We start from the raw sequence: 20,219 nt of genomic DNA on the forward strand, positions 1-20,219 counted from the left end.
AGGGGCCTCAGGCCCCGCCCCCCCACCGTGAGGTAGCCTCGGGGAGGCTGGGCTGTGGCGGCCAACGCTCCGCCCTGCCCCCCCGCCCCTCACTCCCCTATCCGGTCCCCCGGCCCAGCTGCCAGGGATGCCACACCCGCTAACCATCGCTAGGAGTCCCGGGGCGGGGGAGGGTACGGCCCCCAATGCCCGACTTCCTAAAGCGCGGAACCTCCTTACCTGGCGAGCACCCCAGCCGATGGTGAGGGCCAAGCGAGTCGCCCAGCGCGACAGTTAAGACTCGAGTGCGCGCGCCCGGCGCCCCGCCTGCGATTGGCCGCTCGGGCGTTGGGAAAGGGGCGGGGGGACCCGGCGGAGGGGAGGCGCGCGCCCGCGCAGTAGCCACGCCCACTCCCGGCGGATTGATTGTGGGGAGTGTGGAACCGGCCCGCAGAAGAGAGGCGGGGCTCCGCCGCGCCCCCCCTCTGATTGGCCTGCTCCGATTTTTTTCCGCATTCACGTAGGAGGGAACAACAACGGCTCCTAAGCGCAAGAAAGACGTCAAGGAATTGGGGGCGGGGAAAGTATGAGCGCATGCGTAGGCGCATGCGCCAACGGGACTTTTTCCCCAGCGGCGGTTGCTTGGCTTGCTCCCATTAGAGTGTTCCTGGCTGCTCCTTCTCGGGCCCAGGTAAGAGACCCCCGCGGCGAGCTTGGCTGGCCCTCGCCTCCGCGTCGAGGCTGACGGACGACGGCCGTCCATCGTGCTCCCCGCACGTAGCGGGACCTCCGCGGGCCCTAGGACCCGGCCCGCCCCACGGCGCTGCGCTGGACGTTGCGTCCGGAGATCGTGTGTGTTAGCTGCCTAGCACGCAGTAGGCGCTTAATAAATGCTTTTCCCCTTCCTTCTCCCTTCCCCCCTCCTTTCCTTCCTTCCTGCCCCCTCCTTTTCCCCAATTTCTACAGAACCTCCACCTTCACGAAGTGCCTCCTAGATGGGTAAAGAGACACATTTCCGCTCAGCCCTCCCCCGCTCCATTGCCACGAAACCGTTATTAAGGCGCCTGCTGTGGGTCAGGGGTCAGTTTGGGAGAAAAAATAACCAAGAGAACCTGGATATCTAACCAGAATTATTCTGCCAGCTGTTGTGAAGCCCCTTTCTTCTTCTCGGGTCTTAAGCACTTATTAAGCGCTTCTGACGTGCAGTGCCCTGTGTTAAGTACTAGAGATTTAAGTAGTCTTCAGGAACCCGCATTCTATACAGTGTGTGTGTGTGTGTGTGTGTGTGTGTGTGTGTGTGTGTGTATACGTGTGTGTATACAGATATGGAAGAGATTGGCCTGATGTGTAAAGTACGTCTGTCACTTCGGAACACACCTGCCTCTGCTGCAGACCACCCCTGGCGATTCTCTCCAACTATGATTTAGAGAACAGTTATTGATCTTCCGGCGGCGGGAGGGAGAGGCAATTTCCTCACTTGGAGTTCCCTACTCTGATGGCATCGCAGATCTCGACCAAAAAACCATCTTGGTCCAAGGGCAGTTTATTACCCTGAGGGATCTCTGAATCTGGAGGGGTTGAAAGCTTGCCTGACCTTTGTACATTCTGGGCGGTACAGAAAGAGGCTTTTGCCAAGTCTCCTGGAGAACCTGAAAGCCGGGCTGGTAGCAGAACTTATCTCAGGCTTTTCATCTTATAGATACTATGTAAGTGTGAAGACAAGTTTGATGGCTACAGTGTAGCACCCAAATAATCAGGTGTTGCTGCTGATAGACCTATACATAATAAAGATGACTTGTGAGCTAAGTGGAGTCTTTATTATGTGTTTTTGTCAGCAGCAAAACCTGTTTGTTTTGGTGCTGTATTTTTGGCCAGTGAAAAAAATCAGTCTCCTTACAGTAGAAATTTTTGGGTTTAGTGATCAAAAGTAGCACTTTTTTATAACGTCCAATACCTGTTGTTTTCCTGAAATCTGTCCAGCCAGACAAGAGTCAGACACTCCCCGTTTTTGTGTGTGAGCAGTGAATGACATACCTGCGCAGAAGTGGGGGCAGCCTTGTTATCCATCAAATCAAACGTTTATTGGTTGTCTGTCCCGTATTAGACACTGTCTACATCAATAGATAAGCAATAAATGGTTTTTCCATAGAAATATGTTACTGAACCAAATAAACTGTCCTATCTTGACTTCTGTCTGTGTGTACCAGTCAACCAAAACTAACTGCTTGACTCTCTAAGGTTGTTTACTTTTTCTGTTATGCCATATAATATTATAAATATTATATAGCATATGTAATACATTATATTTTTATATATATTCTTAACAGAACTGAGATTATTCCAAGCAGTGACATGTTTGAATCCTGCCAATAAGATTTGTTCTTTTACCTCCCATTTCTGTTAGCTGCGCAACCAGTACCTTCTGTTGGAGTCCAGAATCATATATCATTTCATCCATAAACATCAATAAGTTATACAAGAGTGAGACAAAACCACTGACTCCTAAAAGACTTAGTAAGCTACTTTGATAGAAAAGCAAAAGATGTACTATTGTGGCAAAAACCCATGTTGTCTATAAAATTTATAATGCATGTTAACTGTAGCAAGTGCTAATGATGGTTGTACAGTAACTGGTTAGTTTCTACTAGAAAAATTCCTTTTTTATAACGAAATTTTAGAGAACTCCTTACCCAATAAAATATTTTACTGAACATCTTAATTGACCCAACTTATTCAGAAAATAATGGTCATGTTAACTGAATTTTTTATTTAACCCATTTACTCATGAGTCCCAAGTCAGACATACTGTGCCTCTAGAGCTGCAATACAGTTTGAAAGAAAACTTGTAAAAAGTTATTTCTAACTGTAGCTTGATCTAAACAGATTAAGCCTAGAAGGCTTAAGGATGTTTGTACTTTCATTACTTAAGTACTACTTTGTGGCTTTACATGGTGATGATTAGCATATTGTAATAGAATTTTTTTTATTGCAAAATAAAGTTTTTCAAAGTGAAAGGCTTTTTCTTTGTCTGAAGGCTTCACATGGCCACTTCTGAGGGAAGATCATCTTAAAAGCAACATCTGGGAGATTGGCAAAGTACACATTATTGTGAAATATCTCAGTTGCCTGTAACTCACTTATAAAGTCGTGTTTAAGGTCTTCAAAGTGCTTTTCTCGTAATCCTGTGAGGGTGAGCAAATGTTAGGCTGGAGAGTGAGGTAAAGGATTATTTACACTCATTTTTCAGATAAGGAAACACTGAAGTTGTGATTTACCCATAATGACACATCTCTTGGGCCAGGTCCAGCATTCCATCTACTACATTATACTGTTAGCATGCAACAAGAACAAAAGATTGAAGGGAAGGACTTGGGTTTTTGTCTCCGTGTCCAAAATGTCATGCACATAGTAGGTGTTTAGTAAATGCTTATGAAAAGATTTCATTAATTTTCATGTTCAAGTAGTGCTATTTGGTGGCTCATCTCTCCAAAATAAAAATAAAACATTATAAATTGACATCTACAATTTAAACATGAAATGACATTTTCAGGGTAAGTGTGAATTGTGAAATTTCCTATGCCATAATTTTTCTTATAATTAGTGCTTAAACCACTATGCTTGCATTGATCTTGGTGGTCTTGTCTTCCTGTATGATCCCTGAGAAAACTTGATCCTTTCTATTTGATGCCATGATTACCTCTTTAGCAACTGAATTCATAATCATTGAACTGTGATCTGACCAAAGATTTTAGCAAATGATAAGTAGGGGTATGAGGATGATCCTTTACTAAGAACGTACCCCCAGTATGTCCATTATGATCTTTCAGAAATCCAGGGAATAATCTTCATCCAGGAGAACAGTTAGTTAAATACAGTTTTCCCCTTGGTAGAGGGGGTGGAGAACTAGGGGTGCAGTTGCTGTCAGTGTGTCTGTTTCAGTTTTTCTTTGTTCAAGAGAGGGTTCCACGTGAGAAGATTGTATCAGAAAATTATTATTGATATAAATTACTTAAAAAATAAAAGGTGTCAGTAAAACTTTTCTAAGGTAAAGTTGTCCTAAGTAGCTTTTTGAGTACTTCAGTGGCCAGTGATTTCTCTGATGTGAGTACTTTCTCCATTGGTGCAGACTGTAGGCCTTCAAGTCTTCGTCATCCCCTGTGATTCTTAGCCATGTGTGTAAATCCTCTTGAGGGCATCCGCTCAGTGTTTTCTAGGACGTTTCTGGTTCTTTTAATGTGTTTACCAGTGCAACAGTCAGGACATGCATCTGTTTGCTAGCCCTCTCTCTAGCTATCATAACTGTCTGCTTCCATTTCTGGACGCATATGTGTGCCCTGTATGGTAATTTATTTTCAAGGAATAAAAATGAAAGCTGTGAACTCACACTCAATGCAATGAGATCTTTACACAACAGATATCAATATGGTGATTGATCAACACAGAAAGTGATGAAACTGTCCAGTTATTCTGCAGATTGGGCTTGTTCTATAAAACCACCACTTAACAGTCATACTGTAGTCACTTTACCTGCACTTGTGAGCCAGCTTCCTGCTGTTCACATAGAGGTTGTCAGAGATAGAAGGTATTACTGGGTAAAAGAGGAAATAAGTGACTGAGAAGTGGGGAGAGATATAAGACAGAGATTAAGGAAAACAGGCTAATAAGTTTAATGAAGGAGAGGGAAAAGAATCATCAACAAGTCAAACATTTATTAAACACTTACTGTGTCCCAGGCACTGTGGTGAGAGTTAGGGACAAGATGAAAGGCAAAAACAGTGACTGCTTTCAGGGATCTAGTGGAGAAGACAACACCCACGCAACCTAGTACAGGCGAGATTTACACAGGATAAATGGGAGAGAATCTCAGAGTGAAAGCACCAGTATCATGGAGGAACCTGGCAAAGGCTTCTTGTGGAAAGTGGGGTTTTAGTGGAGATTTGAAACCAGGATGTAAAGAGGAGGTACATCATTCCAGGCATGGCAGACAGCCAGAACAATGCAGAGTTGGGAGAATAGAACATTTTGTGTGAGGAACGAGGAGGCAGTGTCGCAGAATTATAAGGTATAAGAAGCCTGGAAAGGTAGAAAGGGTTTTGAAAGCCAGACAGAGGTTATTATATTTGAACCCGGAATAAATAGGGCACCACTGGTATATATTGTATGGGGGAAGGGGGTGGAGAACATAACATGGTCACCTCTGTAATTAAAGAAAATAAATTTGACAGCTGAGTTGAGAATAGATTGGAAGAGGAGAGTTTGGGAAACCAACCAGAAAGGTTCCAATGTGGAAAGTATGAGGTGATGAAAGGCCTACACCAGGGTGGTAATAGTGCTAGGACAGGAGACATGTAAAAGAAATGTTGTGGCGGTAGTATCCATCCACAAGACTTGGCCACTGAGTGACTATGTAGGGGTTGAGTAGTAGTCAAGAACCAAGGATGACACCTGGGTTTCCAGCCCAGGTGAGAGAGTGGTGGTGCCTTCAATAGTAACAGGAAAATTTGAAAGATAGCAAGGCTTAGGAGAAACGCTAATGAGTTCTGTTTCAAAAATGTTGAGTTTAAGATGTTCAGGGGACGGTTCAAGATGTCTAATAGAGAGCTGGACATGCAAGACTGGAAGTTAGGAGAGGATGCTAGCTAGATAAATAGATCTGAGATTCTTCTACACAGATGATCCCTGAGTCCATGGGAGCAAGTGAGGTCACCACACAAAATAGTACAGAGAGAGAAGAGAAAAGAGCCCAGGATAGAGCCTTGGATGAGGCCTGGACAGGAAACTGAGAAGGATTGGTCAGGTAGGAGGAGAAGCAGGAGAGACCTTTGTGTCTTTGAGAAAAGAATATTAGATCTGGCCATTAAGAGATAATTTAATAGCTTTGGATTTATGCTAGAAAGTAAACACTAATTGTGTTCATCCTTCAGGAAGGAGGAATTTAGGTGTAAAAAAAAAAAAGCAACCTCCATTTTAGCAAGGTAACTGCCTTAGCTAGATCACATGGTAGCTCTGTTTCCTTATTTATATGAGCAAATGAGATAATAGGTATAAAAAGTGCTTTGAGATCAGAAGATGATATGAGAAATGTCAAGTGTTTTTAGTCTTTATAAGACTTTCAAAATAGTATTATATTTTGAGATGAGCTTTAGTCAGTTCGGTTCTTATACTTGAGTCAATATGTCACAAGGCTACTGTTAGATGCTTTAAATAGGACAAGATCACTATAGTGCTTTCAAATAGGACAGTTGCATCATCTTTGGAATTCAAAAAGATCCAAGCTTTCTGTCCAGATTTTGAAAGCAGAATGTTTTCTTGAAGGGGGGTGGAGGGGGAAATTCTGTCAAAATTGTTCTTTTTCCTTCTATTTGGTAAGACTAAAGCTAGAAGGCTGTGAATTTCAGACCAGAGCCACAGTGGTCCTATTTCCTTTTATCCATTTAAATTTAAAATAACAGTTCTATATTTTGTGGTTAAGTTTTTGTGGTTTTCCTATTTTCAATAAAAATTCTCTGCAAACACATTTGAGTTGGGGAGAAAATGCTATATTCCCAGCCTGAAAATCCGAATCCTACGCTTGCTTATACGGTGACAGCGATGGGCCTTAGCTCCAAGCAGACTGCAGAGGCGATCTCTTCGGGCTGACTTTTCTTTTATGGGGCTGCCTTGATGGTTATTTTAAATACAGCTTGTAGGAAGTGCTGAACCAGCCCCCTCCCATCATCTGGCCTTTGGCGCCATCCGCCGGTCATTTTGTTTCATCTGAATACTGCTGCATTGCCTTGCCTGCTGGTTCTATTTCATTGATTAGGTTTGTTTGTTGTTTTTTAAGATTATTGAAGCATAAGATGTGGCATAGCCTAGTGAGCAGAGAGTCATCCTCAGAGCCAACACAACCTGAGTTCCATTTCCACCTCTCTCACATCTGGGGCAAATCCCTTCAGGCCTCAGTGTTCTACCCCAGAGGGGTCAAACACACAGCAACCCACAGGCAGGTAGCCCACATCACTTCCGAGCCTGGAACCAATTTCAAATGAAGTTGGGAAATATTGAACAAAACGAATAAAAATATACTAAAACATAGATCATGTTAATGTGGTTATTGAAATCAGCGTGTGTCTTCAGGGATCCTTAAACTAATCTGGTTCCCTTGGAGTTTGATATCTCTACTCTGCACAGCTCTCAGAACCAGAAGTGGCAGAGGCCAAGCTGACCCTGTATTGGTTCACCAGTCCTGATCCCTTCAGTAACAGTATCATAGAAGGCATTGTATATCTTTTAAAAGCAAATCTTCCTGCTGCAGTGAGTAGCAATACCTTCCGATGTCACTTTAAGAATAGTTGATGGGCGAAAAAGCTGCTTGTTGCATCGATGCTGTTTTTATTAAATATGAGGAAATAACTCATACCCAACCCAACTATTACAGTTCTCCTGTCAGAACCACTCATTCTAGCACCATAATGCAGTGGTGACCTTATTTTTGTCTATCTTCACTTGGCATTTGGTGAAATTTTAAATTTTGCATTAATTTTAAATGTCTTTTGGCTTTTTTCCATCAATCCTTCTTTCCCTCTCTATTCCCTACAAACGTTTACTCATCTCTTACTTGATTTGACCCCATTACAATCTCTTGAGCTTTTCTTGGACCCCAGCAGTCCTTTTGATTTATTGTGATTTATTGTGAACACTGTGTTTGAGTGGAAGGACTGTTGGATTTGGGCTTAGAAGATCCTGGTTAAGCCCCAGCTACCACACTTAGTAGCTTTGAGACTGTGGGAAAGCTGCCTCACTTCTCAGCCCCTTCAGTTTCCTCATCTGGAAAATAAGGATTATAATGCTTATGCTGCTTACCTTTCAAGATTATTATGGAGAAAGTACTTTGTAAATCTTATATGTGGTAGTTGTCATCCTTTTTGGTCCTAAGAACTTCTGCAGAATCCCAGTAAATCCCAGAGCCTGCCATAAGGAAAACAACTGCCACTTGTGGGAAGCAGTTAAATCCTGTGTTCCTGACTTGAGTATAACTTTTTTTCTCAGCATTTTATTTGCAATGGAAGTCAGATTTATTAATGCCCGCTACATGCAAAATGAAGATCTGCTTCAAGCCTAATCTAGCACAGTACTTGGGACCGTAGGTGCCTGATAATAGTTTATTGATTGATTGATTGACCTCTGACACACACTTGCTGTGAGCCCATACGTTACAGAGAAGATACTGACCTGCCTTCCCCCTCCATTGTGCGAGTCAGTGACAGTGCAGTTCCAGTCCCTGCCCTCATGTGGAAGACACTTTGTGTTTCTGTAACACACTTGATTTCAACTAAGATACCCATCCTCCCTGCTTTGGATGAGTTCCTTTCTACAAAGATGGAACATTTTTATGAAAAGTTAAAGTTAAAAGGTGATGTTTTACCTTTCTAAGTGACTGTGTAATGAAATGTGTACAGAAGGGAGGCTTATTCAGCAAGCATCTATTACGTACCAACTGCTATGTGTCAGGCACTATGTTAGTTCCTAGAGAAACAAAAATCGCACCCTCTTTACCCTGTTAGTGTGCACATAAATAAACGTAGGATGGGGAATAGAGACTGGACCTATAATTTGATTGGTCTAGGCCAGTGGTATCAAACCCCAGAAGAATATCGACTGAGAAAACCAGGAATTAACATTCTCTGTGTTGGTTGTATTTTTATCTACTTTGTTATTTGTTGTATTTTTACTTTGTTAAACATTTCCCAATTGCATTTAATCTGGTTCTAGCTGTGGACCTTAGGTAACTCACTTCCAGGATCAGTATTGATGGGTGGACACTGCTGTAACTGACAGTCTTCAAGAGTTACCTCCAAGCAGGTAAGAGCAATCACACAGCCCGGCCTGTCAGAGCAAAGCTTGAATTAGGCCTTTGAGGTCAGCTCCCTATCCCCTAAGCGGCATGGACTCTCATGTGCAAAATAAATGCAAGGTAATTTGTGGGGGGAGGCCCTAGTAACTGAATAGATAAGGAATGGACTCAGGGGAGAAGACAGAGCTTGAACTAAGGCTTGAAGGCCACTAGCAGTCTGAAGGACAGATGAGGATTGTGTTCCAAACATGAGGTACAGCCTGTGCACAGCCCAGGAACCAGGAGATGGAGTGGCCTGTTTGAGGAAGAACCAGCACCAATTCAGCTAGACATAAGACTGCATGAATGGGGGCAGTGTATAATGAGACTGGAAAGATAGCTTGGAGCAAGCTTAGAAAGAGCTTTAAATACGTAACAGAGCAGTTAGGCTTTGCTTCTAGAGATGATAAGGAGCTCAGAGACTAGACTCTTCCAACCCTGTGTAGCTTTCACTCTTTCAGAAACACTGAAATGAGATGGAAGACACTGCTTACCTGTGTCCCTACCCCAAGGTTTAAAGACAGTGGATTCCATTGCCAATTCAAGTGTGTGGTCCATCTAGACTGTCTTACTCATGCACCACAGTTCTAAGCTCTTGACATCATAAATTTAGTCCTTGGTTGTGGATCAGGATAAACTTCTAACAAATAACAATTCTGCAGTGAATGATGTCATACTGAGATCCCACATCATTTTTTCCAAGCAGCCTTGCAGATAAGTATACCAAATGAATCAGTTTCAACCTGCAAATAAAACTAACCACCTTTGTCATAGATCCAGAATTGTTCAAGGCTCAGGCAAGGTAAAAAGGGCAGATTCTGTCAGACTTTCTGAAAAAGGATAATCAAATGTGAGAAGCTTCAACTTAGACTGAAGTCAGCTGTTTTATGCAGAAGTGTTCATATTTTGGGGGGAGGAGAGATTCAGGTAGAGAACCAACTCTCTGCTAAAATCTACCACACAGACGGTAGGAAATGGGTCATTGCTGCCATAGGTGTTGGTTTCCTCTTACTGGAGCTTTTTTTTTTTCCTTTTTTCCTTTTTAAATGTCATTAGGAACAAAAATTTGAGCTGCTTTTATTGTTCCCCAAAGACTCTGGGCTCCCTCTGTGAGTGTCACAAAAACCAAGATCCAATCAGGATCCTTCTTTTAGGCTTGGGGAAGTGGAACCATAGGTGTGTGGGTCATTTTTAGCAGCCTTTGGAGTCAGGCCACAGCTCCAGAAGATGCTGGGAGTGCCTAGAAGAGTCTGATTGGCTACTAGAATTAGCTGCCAAACACAGCAACCAGTCAGTGAACACTGGGGACCTTCCTGAACTCCTGTTGGGTGGGAGTCTTTCCAGGGCATCTGAAAGCACTGAACCAGGACAAAAAGGTGCAGGCTTGAAGAAGAAACACAGTGGGTTAGTCTAGTGACAGCTGATAAAAGCACTCTTGGCTCCCTCCTTTGTGTAAGAGTTGTTTCCCCTCTTTGTTAGTGCCCTAGACTCTTCACTGTCCTGCCTGCTCAGATTTGCGTAGGGGGCGGAAGAGAAACTGCAGAAAAATGAATAGTCCTGTGTTCCACATCCAGCCTCAATCAGAGACAAGCAGTTTCCACAAAGAATCCTTGTTTCACAAGGAATATTTGGAGAAGATAGCACAAAATAAGCTGGGGGGGTGGGGGTGTAGGAGCAGGGGAGGTTTCCAGCATTCTTCTAACATGAGAGAACCCAATCTAATCTCATCTTTATGTGTTTATAGTGGACACTGTTCTTTCTTGTGAAAGTTACAAGAAAACAGCACTGCTGATGCTGCCCACAGTATCTCCTGGCTACTTGATCCAGGGCATCATGATTCAGTTTTTCATTCAGCTTACCAGCTCATGAAAAGCCTCAGTCAGTTTAGTGAGTCATCTTCATTTTCATTTGGCTGTAGTTGGTCTTCTCCGAGGCATGGAATTACTTCCTCGAATGCCCTAATTAGCATCCCATGGGACTAGCCCAACTAAAAAGAAACAGGTTCAGACCATTATAATAGCCACACAAAATAATAGCATTGGTATACCTTTATGCTTTGGATTCATTATCTAATCAACGTAGGGCTTTCCTCCCCAGTTTAGATTGCAACCCAGCCTCATCCCCTTATCCTGTGTGATTATTTTCAAAGCTCTTCCATAAACCCTCCACAGAGGATCAACCCAGATTGCTGAAAGTGGTGGTCTTGGTCCTTTAATATTTCCTGGAACCCAGCACAATGCTTGGCCTATTGAGCTGTTATCAGCCACCCCACCTCCTTTTCCATTCAGCAACAGCATTGGCACTTAAGACATTCAAAACCTCCTTGGTTTATCATTACAAGAACTAATTCCATCAATGAAGGCACAAATCTTCCACAACCTGGTTGATGGTTTTCCTTGCCAAGAAATCACTCACTACTTTGCAGCAAGTCTGCTAATTCTGAAATTTGGTAAACTGGGTTGGTCCTTAGATGATAGACAGCACCTGTTACCAGGCCTCTGCTTGGCACCTTCCCAGTTTGGTAGAACTTGTCAAAGCTTGTGCCCTGCTGGCATAACATCTTCATCATAACTGACATTTTCCATAGTACTTTATAGTTTGAAAAATGCTTTGCAATCCTCACATTTTAGCTTGACAACAATCCTGTGAGGTTATAGATACTGTCTGTATCATCTCCATTTTACAGATGAGGAAACTGAGATTCAGGTGAAGTGACTTGTCATGGCCGTGTCAGCTTCCAGACTCCCAAATCCACCTTCTATCCAATGTGCCACACAGCCTTTTTGAGAAGCCAGGATCACCTATGTGTCACAAGCTACGGGAAGACTTTAGTTAGATGTTGATGCCTAAAAAACTCATTGTAACATTTTCAATCATGTCCATTTTGCCAACAGGGAGAATAGAAGTACCGCACTCTGCTCATTCAAAGGATGGCATTAGAACACCGTAAATGAGCAAAGGTCTAGAAAACTTTAAAATCTGTATATTTACCAAAGAAGCAATGAATGCATGCCTTCATGTTTCTCCTTTTTTTCTTCCTTCCCAACACTGGACACAAAGGAGAAATGATCTCCAATCGGTGAAAGCTATCATTCAAAGCTCAAGGATCTCAAGGATCCCAAAGCAATCCATCCATCTTGGTGATGCCGTTTTGGTTGCCTTATAAGTTTGTTAAAGTTGACCTCAGTCTGACTTCAATACCAGTTGCCATGAACCAGAACAGAATGGAGATTTCAGATTAGAAAGGAAGCCATTTATAAATTGTGGATGTAATAGTTCAACTGAGAACCCCAAGGCATTAGTCCAGATGGCTTCTAACAAGCGGTTGGCTACATTTGTAATTTTCCAAACCCAGACACTTACTGATGTCTTTAGAGCAATTAGTCTCACATATAGCAGTAAGTGTAATCACATATATTTGTTATTAAAATAATTGCCTTATGTGTTTTCCTATTGAGGAATGAGTTAATCAAATATATTTCAAAACTTGAATGCATCTGTATGCTTTTATTGGGATGGGTACTCCCACCACTGGTTCTGCTACAAATGGATTCACCCTGGGGGGAGGTGGGGAGGGGACTGAATTTATTAAATTTATTCAAATTTATGGGTGTTTCTCACTTTTTTCTTTTTCTTCATTGGCCCTTATATTCAAAGAGGATGCTATAAATGCTACTGTGCTTCACATAGACTAGGTTGGACCAATCTGTTTTTCTGCTCAAGACGGTTTAGTCTGAAACATAAAGGTCTCTTTTAGGCTTTTAAAGCCCTTCATACTCTTCCTCTAACCTGTTTTTACAGATTGATAACACATTACTTCATGTCACATATGCTTTACATTGGCCAACCCTGGGCTGTTTACTGTTCCCTGTATGTAACATTCTCTCTTGCCTCCATCTATGCCTTTACGTTCTAGACACGTCTAGCATGATCTCTGTCTTCATCTTTGTATCTTGGAACCCCTGCTTCTTGCTTTTTTTTTCCTCTTTAAAAATTTAATATTTTTTCCCGATTACGTAAAAAACCTTTTTAATATTCATTTTTTTTTTAAATGTTGAGTTCCTATCCTTTGTTATCTAGTTGCAATTCTTATACACGTCTTTCTGTGAATCCCAGCCCTCCCCACGGTGGCACAGAGTAGGCACGTAGTTGAGTGGTGGATTTTTCATAGAGAATCTGCTCGATATGCGAAAGGCTTTCCTTTTAATACTGTAAATGCTTGTCTGTCTTCTATCCCTCACTTTTGACATGTTATGGCCAACCATGTTGTTGATGTTTTGTATTGAGCTGCCAATCGAGTCAATCACCAAGCATCTATTGATGATTTCAGAGCGATTTCTAACTTATACGAGGAAGCATAATCAGATCCATTGGTTATAAAATAATTACCATATGTGTTTTCATATTGAAGAATGAATTAAATGTCAAATATAAATATCAAATATATTTCATAAAGTTTTAAGTGGATCTGTATGCTTAGAAGTCCAGTCAATCACCAAAACACAGGGGATACAAAGGAAGACCAAAGCCCAGCCTCTGTCCCTCCAGGGACGTTGTCATGAGGGATGTGACATGCAGGCAGCTACACGCAAAAAAGATCGACATGGAGTGACTGAGAAGTGGTCCCAGGAGAGAGGCGGGAAGGAGTGGAGGAAGAAGAAGAGGAGGATTCTGCAAGCGAGCCAGGAGGTGGAGCTTGGGAGGGAGGACCTTCTGGGCTTGGGAAAAGCCACAGCATTAGTACCTACGTGGAGTGTCTGGTGCAAGGACCTGCCAGAAGGCTGGTTAATGGCTAGGTGCCATTGGAGCATAAGGCTGTGCAGGGGAATAAAGAATCAAAAGGGGAAGAGGAGCCAAGATATGAAGAGCATTGAAAGCCAAATTGGATATTGTATTTGATCCTGGACGTAGTAGGGAGCCACTGGAGTTGGGGGGGGGGGGGGGGAGCAGACATGGTTAGATCTGCACTATAGGAAAATCACTTGGGCAGCAGATTGGAGGATGAACTGGAGTAGGGAGAGGGATATGGCAAGGAGACTAGCAGGCAGCTTCTGCAGATACCAAAGGGATGAGTACGTGTCAGGCCTTCTGCCAGGTGTCTGGGGATACAGAGACCTGTGGAACAGTACCTGCCCTCAGGAAGCTTCCATTTCATTAGGTGAGTGGGTACCAGTAATTGGGGGAATCAGGAAAGGCTTATTGTAGAAACTGGCTCTTCTCTAGTTTTGAAGGAAACCAGGGATCACCGCCCTTCTCAATTTCACCAGAAATATTTGGGTTGTCTTTGTAATTGATGCCTCTCTGCATTTGAACAATTCTGGGAAGGCCTTGTCCTCCAGAAGGAATTGAAATGACATCCACCATCACAAGCTTCTTTATTATGGTCATGAGTTCGACTTTCTGATTTTACATATGAGGAAATTGAGACCTAGGGAGGTTAAATGATTCAGGATCACAGATAGCCAGCTTTTCTGACTCCAAGTCTAGTTCCCTTTCCATTGCACCAGGCTGCCTATCAATCCTATCAATATAATTCTGCATGAGTCACCACCCTATTTAGATAGGGTCACTCACTATTTAGATAGTCACTCACCCCATTCTAAAAAGCTCTTATTTAGCAGCTTGAAGTCACATTTAAAACACATAGTTCTAAGAAGACACTGATAAGAACATTCAAATTAAATCAAAAAACCTTTTAGATTTAGGGACTTTTTAAACTTTCTTGAAATGTAGCCCATTGGCATATACACTACAAGTTTCCTCATGGACTTTAGGAAAATGCTGATATAACTTTCCCATTATTTTGAGAGTGCCACCATCCCCCCAGGAGTGCCACCATCCCCCCAGGCATGCAGGCACTCTTACCCCCATTGCCAATCAGTTGTCAAGTCCTGTAGTTTCCATCTTCCTAACAAAACGAATATTCCTCTTTGTCTCTGACACTGCATCCACCCTGGTGCAAGCCTTCATCATTTCATGTCTTGAGTTAAGTGATTTATCTAGGGTCATGTAGCTAGGAAGTATCCGAGGCCAGATTTGAATTCAGGTCTTCCAGACTCCTGGCCCAGCATTCTTTCACTGTGCCACTTAGCAGATATTTAATAAAATGTTAGTCAGCTGAATGACTGCAGTATGAGATGATCAAATGTTCCATGAAACAATATTTCTTGTTGTCTTTGGAAGCACCAAAATATTATCATTTGTTTCTCCCAAGGAGATTCTTGGTTTTAATTCTAGTTTCTTTGATCTCCAGAATATTATATTCCAATCCCTCCCATCCCTTAATTTAGATGTTGCTAAATCTTGTGTAATCCTGATTGTGGTTCTGCAATACGTGCTTGTTTTTTTTTCTGGTTGCTTGCAATATTTTATCCTTGACCTGGGAACTCTCAATTTTGCTGTCATATTTCTGGGAATTTTCATTTTGAGATCTCTTTCAAGAGGTGATCGGTAGATTCTTTCAATTGCTATTTTACCCTCTCCTCTCCTTTCCTCCCCTCCCCTCTTCTCTCCTCTACTCTCCTAAGGATCATCTGTCATTTGTTTTTCCCAAGGAGAACCTGTAAGCCATTCCTCTGTGAAGCTGCAACTTTGCTTTGGCCTCTGACATTTATAGCAAGAATGTCAAGATTGTTACCACTCAATCCTTGCAGTAGTCCACGTGCTGGTTACTTAGGACACGGTGAGCTCAGTCCCCTCGAGGGGACAAACAGCCCAGTTACTGTTTATCATCCTTCTATAACTTCCTCTTCGCATCTCCAGCCACTGTCGTGGGGACACAGGACTAGGGAGACATTGGGTATTTCCTTGGTTTCTTGGGTAGCCGTGGCCACAAAAGGCAATATCTAAGTGGCTAGTGGATTGTTGATGTTTTAGCCTGTGAGCCCACCCAGGGTGGTTCTCAGAAACCTGCCCAATGCCTGAAACCACATTCAGAGCCTTTCCAGAACAAATGAGCTGTGAGAGCTCCTGCTTCACTGATAGAGTCTTCAAGGACCCAGGGTTTTCTGTACACCAGGAGGAGGAATTAGGAAGGGACTTTGTGGAGGTCCACCCTTCTGATACAAACAGACCATAAGGAAAGCCTTGAATGGGGAGAGAAAACCCTAAGCCAGGGCTAGGGAATCTGTGGCTTGGAAGCCACATGTGGCCTTCTAGGTCCTTGGGTGCAGCCTTTTGATTCAGTCCAAGTTTTACAGAACAAATCCTTTTATGAAGGGCCTCTGGTGAGCTTGGGAGATGCCCATGGGGTGATTGTGTATCTCTGAACATCAGATTATTGCCAGCTCCATCCTCTTCACCCCCGAATCTCTGCCCAAACAACAGCCCGGCAGCTCTTCTGTTGGATTTGAGCTGCCATAAATGGGAAGTTAAAAAACAGCCACCACCCTGAATTCTGCAGTTATAATAACCAAGTTGGATGAGATGCTGCACCTGCCTCCCTTCACTGTAAAGGTGGAGATTATCAATCAATAAACATTTATTAAACATCTACTTTGTGCCAAGCACCGGGGATACCTAAAGCAGCAAAAGCAGGCCTTGCCCTCAAGGAGCTCCCAGTCTGATGGAAGGATTGGGTACGCTGAGTGTAGAATGTGGCAAATACTGTCCCACTTGATTGATTTATGGGTCTGTTTTGCTGAACTGGCTTTTCCCTTCTTAATTTTGGATATATTTGGAATAAAGGTGATAGAAAGTAGAAAATATGAATGGGTGAAAGAGTGAAGAAGTATTGAGTTCTAGGGATGGAAAGAGAAACACTAGACAGCTGCTCCTCCCTCATGGAGGAGAGGCAGATGAGCAAAGCCCACCGAGGCAAGGCAAATAGTAATGCATCTTTTAAGGCCATTTATAAGCAGACAGCTGCTCTGGGGAACACTGCTATTCCCAGGGCTCTTAGGTCTAGCCACCAGTTAGTGACTGTCAGTTAGCAGTTGGTGGTAGTGCCAAGGAAAGTAGGCCCTTTTCTCTACAGTAACTGTTCCCCCCAGTGATGGCTGCCAGCAGGAAAATAGGGACATATGGGCTCTCTGTGAGTTCCCTTTGCCAGACAGAAGTAAAACTTATTATTTTAAAAAAATGTATTGTATCATGTGTTGACCTGAAAGTTTGGCTAAAGAAAAGGCAACAGGTTAAATGCATACATTTTATTATTTAATTAATTCTAAATTCCCCTTAAAGTAACAGTACATGAAGTCCACAGAGCTAGATATTAATCTAGCTCCCAGATACCAAAAACAGCCAGTCTTAAATCTGTTTTAGGACAAAGAAGGTGTTCTGTGACCTTCAGATTTATGGTCTCCATAAGTGATTAACTAGACCATTAGAAAGGAATTTCTTAATTGCATAGGTTGTAAGTACAATAAGATAACAGAGTTTGACAAAGTTTCAAATAGAAATTATGACCCAAGATGTCTATGTTTTCTTTACCATTAACATGCAATAACATAGTATATGTCCACAAAATATTAAGATACGGAAAACGTCCCATTATTCAGCAAAAGTGTCTTAGGTTAAAGGTCTCTTAAGGAATGCCGGGTCAGCCCTATCTGGCTTGTGTTGACATAGGAAGAGGCACCCTCTGAGTTTGCTTCAGAGAGAACAAAGAGATTCTTCCAAAATTTTATATTAAATATTATCGCTTTATACACATATAAATGTGTGTGTCCCTGGTGTCCAGCTCAGGGTTTTGCACACAATGGCTGTTTAGTAAATACTTGTTGATTTGAGTCAACACCGCTAACAATAATTTAAAACCCCTGTCAATAAATGCTCCAGGCCCATCCTAAAAGGATTTTAAAGAGAAAAGGTAGATCCCATTCAGCCTTGTAACACCAGTGGGATTGAAAAGTAACAGGCAGGTGACTGTCAGCAGTTGGCAAAGATGCTAGTTACAGAGTGAACCAGACTTCGACATCTGGGGCAGGGCCTTGTTCTGGCTTTAGCAGCCCACCAGGGTTCCAGTCCCAGCTTAAGGATTGCTGAAGGATGTAATACATGGGATACTTGTGTATTTGATGTAAAAAGCTGCTTTCTTATTTTAAAAATTCTGGTGCTTTGTTTCCAATTCCACAAACATTAGAGTTGCTTTTAGGGAGTCACTATGATTACAACAGCTCCCCCCAAGGGTACAGTCTGATCTGAGCCCCAGCGGAGTGCTTTTGGTTCGGGACTGAGGAAGTCCTCATCCCGGTTTGTCATTTTCTGCAGCAGGCAGGTTCATAGCTTAAGAACAGGCTGGGAGAATTCTGAGAAACTGGGTGGCTTTACCTCCCCTGGATGCCTCTGATAAAGCCCCCCGTTACTCATCGGATCACCCTCAGAAAGAACAGGTGATTCTTTTTTGAAAACAAGAAGGGAAGCCAGATGGTCTGGTAAAAAAGGCTTAGAGGTAGGAAGTTCAGGTGGTCTGGGAGGAAGTCTGTCTGGCCTCTGACAGTGACTGGCCCCATCCCTGGGGGTAGAATAATGCGTATGCTTATTGTCTGGCTCTTCTGATTGTTGCTTTTGTGGAATCGCGCCCCTTCCCTTTTCTCTCTTTTCTTTGTAACCCGCAGTGACCTCTGGGGAGAGGAAAGAAATATTTAGAAATGAGGATGAAGGAAAAATAGATTTCCCTCAAAGAAAAGTTTTGAAAGAAATGTAAATATCCTTAGTAAGTAAGTATACTTGTTCTTGCTGATGGTGTGTGTGCTTAGTGTAGCGTGGCTATCTCACTGGACTCGAAGTCAGGAAAAACTGAGTTCCAATCCTGCCTCTATCACTTCCCACCACTCAACCTCAGTTTCCCCATCTATAGAATGGAGATAGTAGCCCCTTCCTTACACTGTTGTGAAGATCAGTTGAGATAGCCTATGCAGTGTTTTGTACGCTTTAAAAGTCCCACATAAATGCCAGTGGTGGCTGTTGTTAAATTTCTAATAAAGCATTTAATTTTTTAATTTAAAAAGAGAGAAATGCCATGTGTTTATAAGCTCAGGATCCCCTTTACTGTGAGGTGGAGGTTTCAGGAGCTGGGTGTTTTGTTTTTTTGCAAGCCTGGATGCAGACTTGTCAAAATGTGGTCCCATTCCTCTCTTTTGTCTCGCAGATTCATGAACACTTTGGGCTTCTCCTACCTTCCAGTCTCACTGAGCAGATTCAGCGCAGTGCTATGGAGGCTCTGGCTGTGGAAGAAACCTTCATTTTTATGCCCCAGGACAGGAGTTTCTGGGCCCCAGGTGGCAGGTAAGACAGATTCCCATGTCCTCCTTCCTCTGAACGAAAGCGACTTAGAAGAGCAGTTTGTGAGAGGCCACGGTCCTGGCGGTCAAGCAACCAACAAAACAAGCAATTGCGTGGTGCTGAAGCACATCCCGTCTGGCATCGTGGTGAAGGTAAGGGAAGGGGGAGAGAAGAGGGTACCAGGAGCTTTGGTTGCCAAAACTATGTCTGAAAAAGTGGCTCGTAAGCCTGTCGGGGAGGCAGGCTTGCAGCTGGGGGGGATGTGGAGAAGCCATCTGAAAGTTTGTGCCTTAAAGCCCTCCTGGGATGGATTGGACCTGTCCTTCAGGGATCTGATCCATTCCTTGGCCATGCGTTGTGTACCTTCTGCCACAAGAGGGCGTTGCAGTAATGCCTTGTGAGGGCTGCTAAGTGAGACCCATCCACAGAGGTCCCTCACATTAACTCAACCCACATCCTTTGTGCTTGGCCAAGACTGCCTAGAGCCGACTCAGGGCGGACGGGGAGACCCTTTTTTTGGCTCCCTGCCTTCCTCCCTCCCTTTGGCCTTCCACCCTGCATGTGTGTGCTCTGCCAGGCCCTGGCTCATGGCAGCCCCTGAACCGACTCAGCCAGTTAAGAAGTTCACCAGATTGTGTGATGGGTGGATAGACCGCTGGCCAAGCCAGGGCCCTCCCTGGGCCTTGGTCTCTCCATCTGTAAGATGAGCTCAGGCTCAATGAGGTCTGAGGGCCCTTCTCCTGTCATGCCACAACTGCTCAGCAAAATGCCATTATGTTTTCCCAGTGCCATCAGACAAGATCAGTTGATCAAAATCGAAAGCTGGCAAGAGAGATTCTGCAAGGGAAAGTGGATCTCTTCTACAGAGGAGAAGACAGTCACATTCACAAAGTCAAATTGGAGGCAGAGAAAAAGAAGAGAGAAAGGAAAAAAAAAGCAAAGGAAACCCTAGAGAAGAAGAGACTGTTAAAGGAGTTAATGTTAAAGGAATCAAGGCCTGAGGCCCCATTGCCTCAAGAGGAGTGACGATGCTGGGGGGAGGGAGGGTGGCAGGGGCAGCAGGAGCTGCCAGTCAGTGCAAGCAGGGTGCCAGCACCCTCCTAGTGGCTTCCAATAAATGTTTGCGGACAAACTCCCAAGC

The 20,219-nt window shown here is 43.3% G+C and overlaps 2 protein-coding genes across 11 annotated transcripts in view; one reads left to right on the forward strand and one right to left on the reverse strand.

The window, feature by feature from the left end:
- Positions 1-1,687, reverse strand: part of MPHOSPH9 (M-phase phosphoprotein 9) — a 51,809-nt gene extending 50,122 nt beyond the window's left edge. For 5 of the 6 annotated variants that reach the window (XR_011965403.1, XM_072600634.1, XM_072600633.1 and 2 more), the window contains exon 1: positions 220-409. The gene's annotated coding sequence lies outside the window, so the exon portion shown is untranslated. Of the gene's footprint in view, positions 1-219; positions 410-1,356 lie in introns of those variants that run through there. The other variant, XM_072600630.1, reaches the window with a different exon arrangement.
- On the forward strand, positions 35-20,211 carry MTRFR (mitochondrial translation release factor in rescue). 5 transcript variants are annotated; one of them, XM_072600640.1, is made up of 7 exons: positions 35-241; positions 504-670; positions 8,734-8,823; positions 15,409-15,536; positions 18,412-18,496; positions 18,945-19,230; positions 19,865-20,211. In XM_072600640.1, exons 4-7 carry the CDS (start codon positions 15,476-15,478, stop codon positions 20,102-20,104), a joined length of 672 nt encoding a protein of 223 aa, XP_072456741.1. In that variant the 5' UTR covers positions 35-241; positions 504-670; positions 8,734-8,823; positions 15,409-15,475; the 3' UTR covers positions 20,105-20,211. The 5 variants fall into 5 exon arrangements, with proteins under 5 accessions (XP_072456741.1, XP_072456739.1, XP_072456740.1 ...); XM_072600641.1 differs by lacking the exon at positions 35-241 and having other exon boundaries at positions 581-670; positions 15,412-15,536; XM_072600638.1 differs by lacking the exons at positions 504-670; positions 8,734-8,823 and having other exon boundaries at positions 171-241.
- The last annotated feature ends 8 nt before the right edge of the window (positions 20,212-20,219 follow it).

Source organism: Notamacropus eugenii, chromosome 4 (assembly GCF_028372415.1).
Source record: "Notamacropus eugenii isolate mMacEug1 chromosome 4, mMacEug1.pri_v2, whole genome shotgun sequence".
Taxonomy (NCBI): Eukaryota; Metazoa; Chordata; class Mammalia; order Diprotodontia; family Macropodidae; genus Notamacropus; species Notamacropus eugenii.

Bases quoted from the DNA above. Each gene is read 5' to 3' on its own strand.
- MTRFR (XM_072600638.1), top strand. From the start codon at position 186: ATGCCCGACTTCCTAAAGCGCGGAACCTCCTTACCTGGCGAGCACCCC. The intron at 15,537-18,411 runs GTGAGCTCAGTC...TGTAACCCGCAG, and splicing joins TGCTGGTTACTTAGGACACG to TGACCTCTGGGGAGAGGAAA. The intron at 18,497-18,944 runs GTAAATATCCTT...TTTGTCTCGCAG, and splicing joins AGAAAAGTTTTGAAAGAAAT to ATTCATGAACACTTTGGGCT.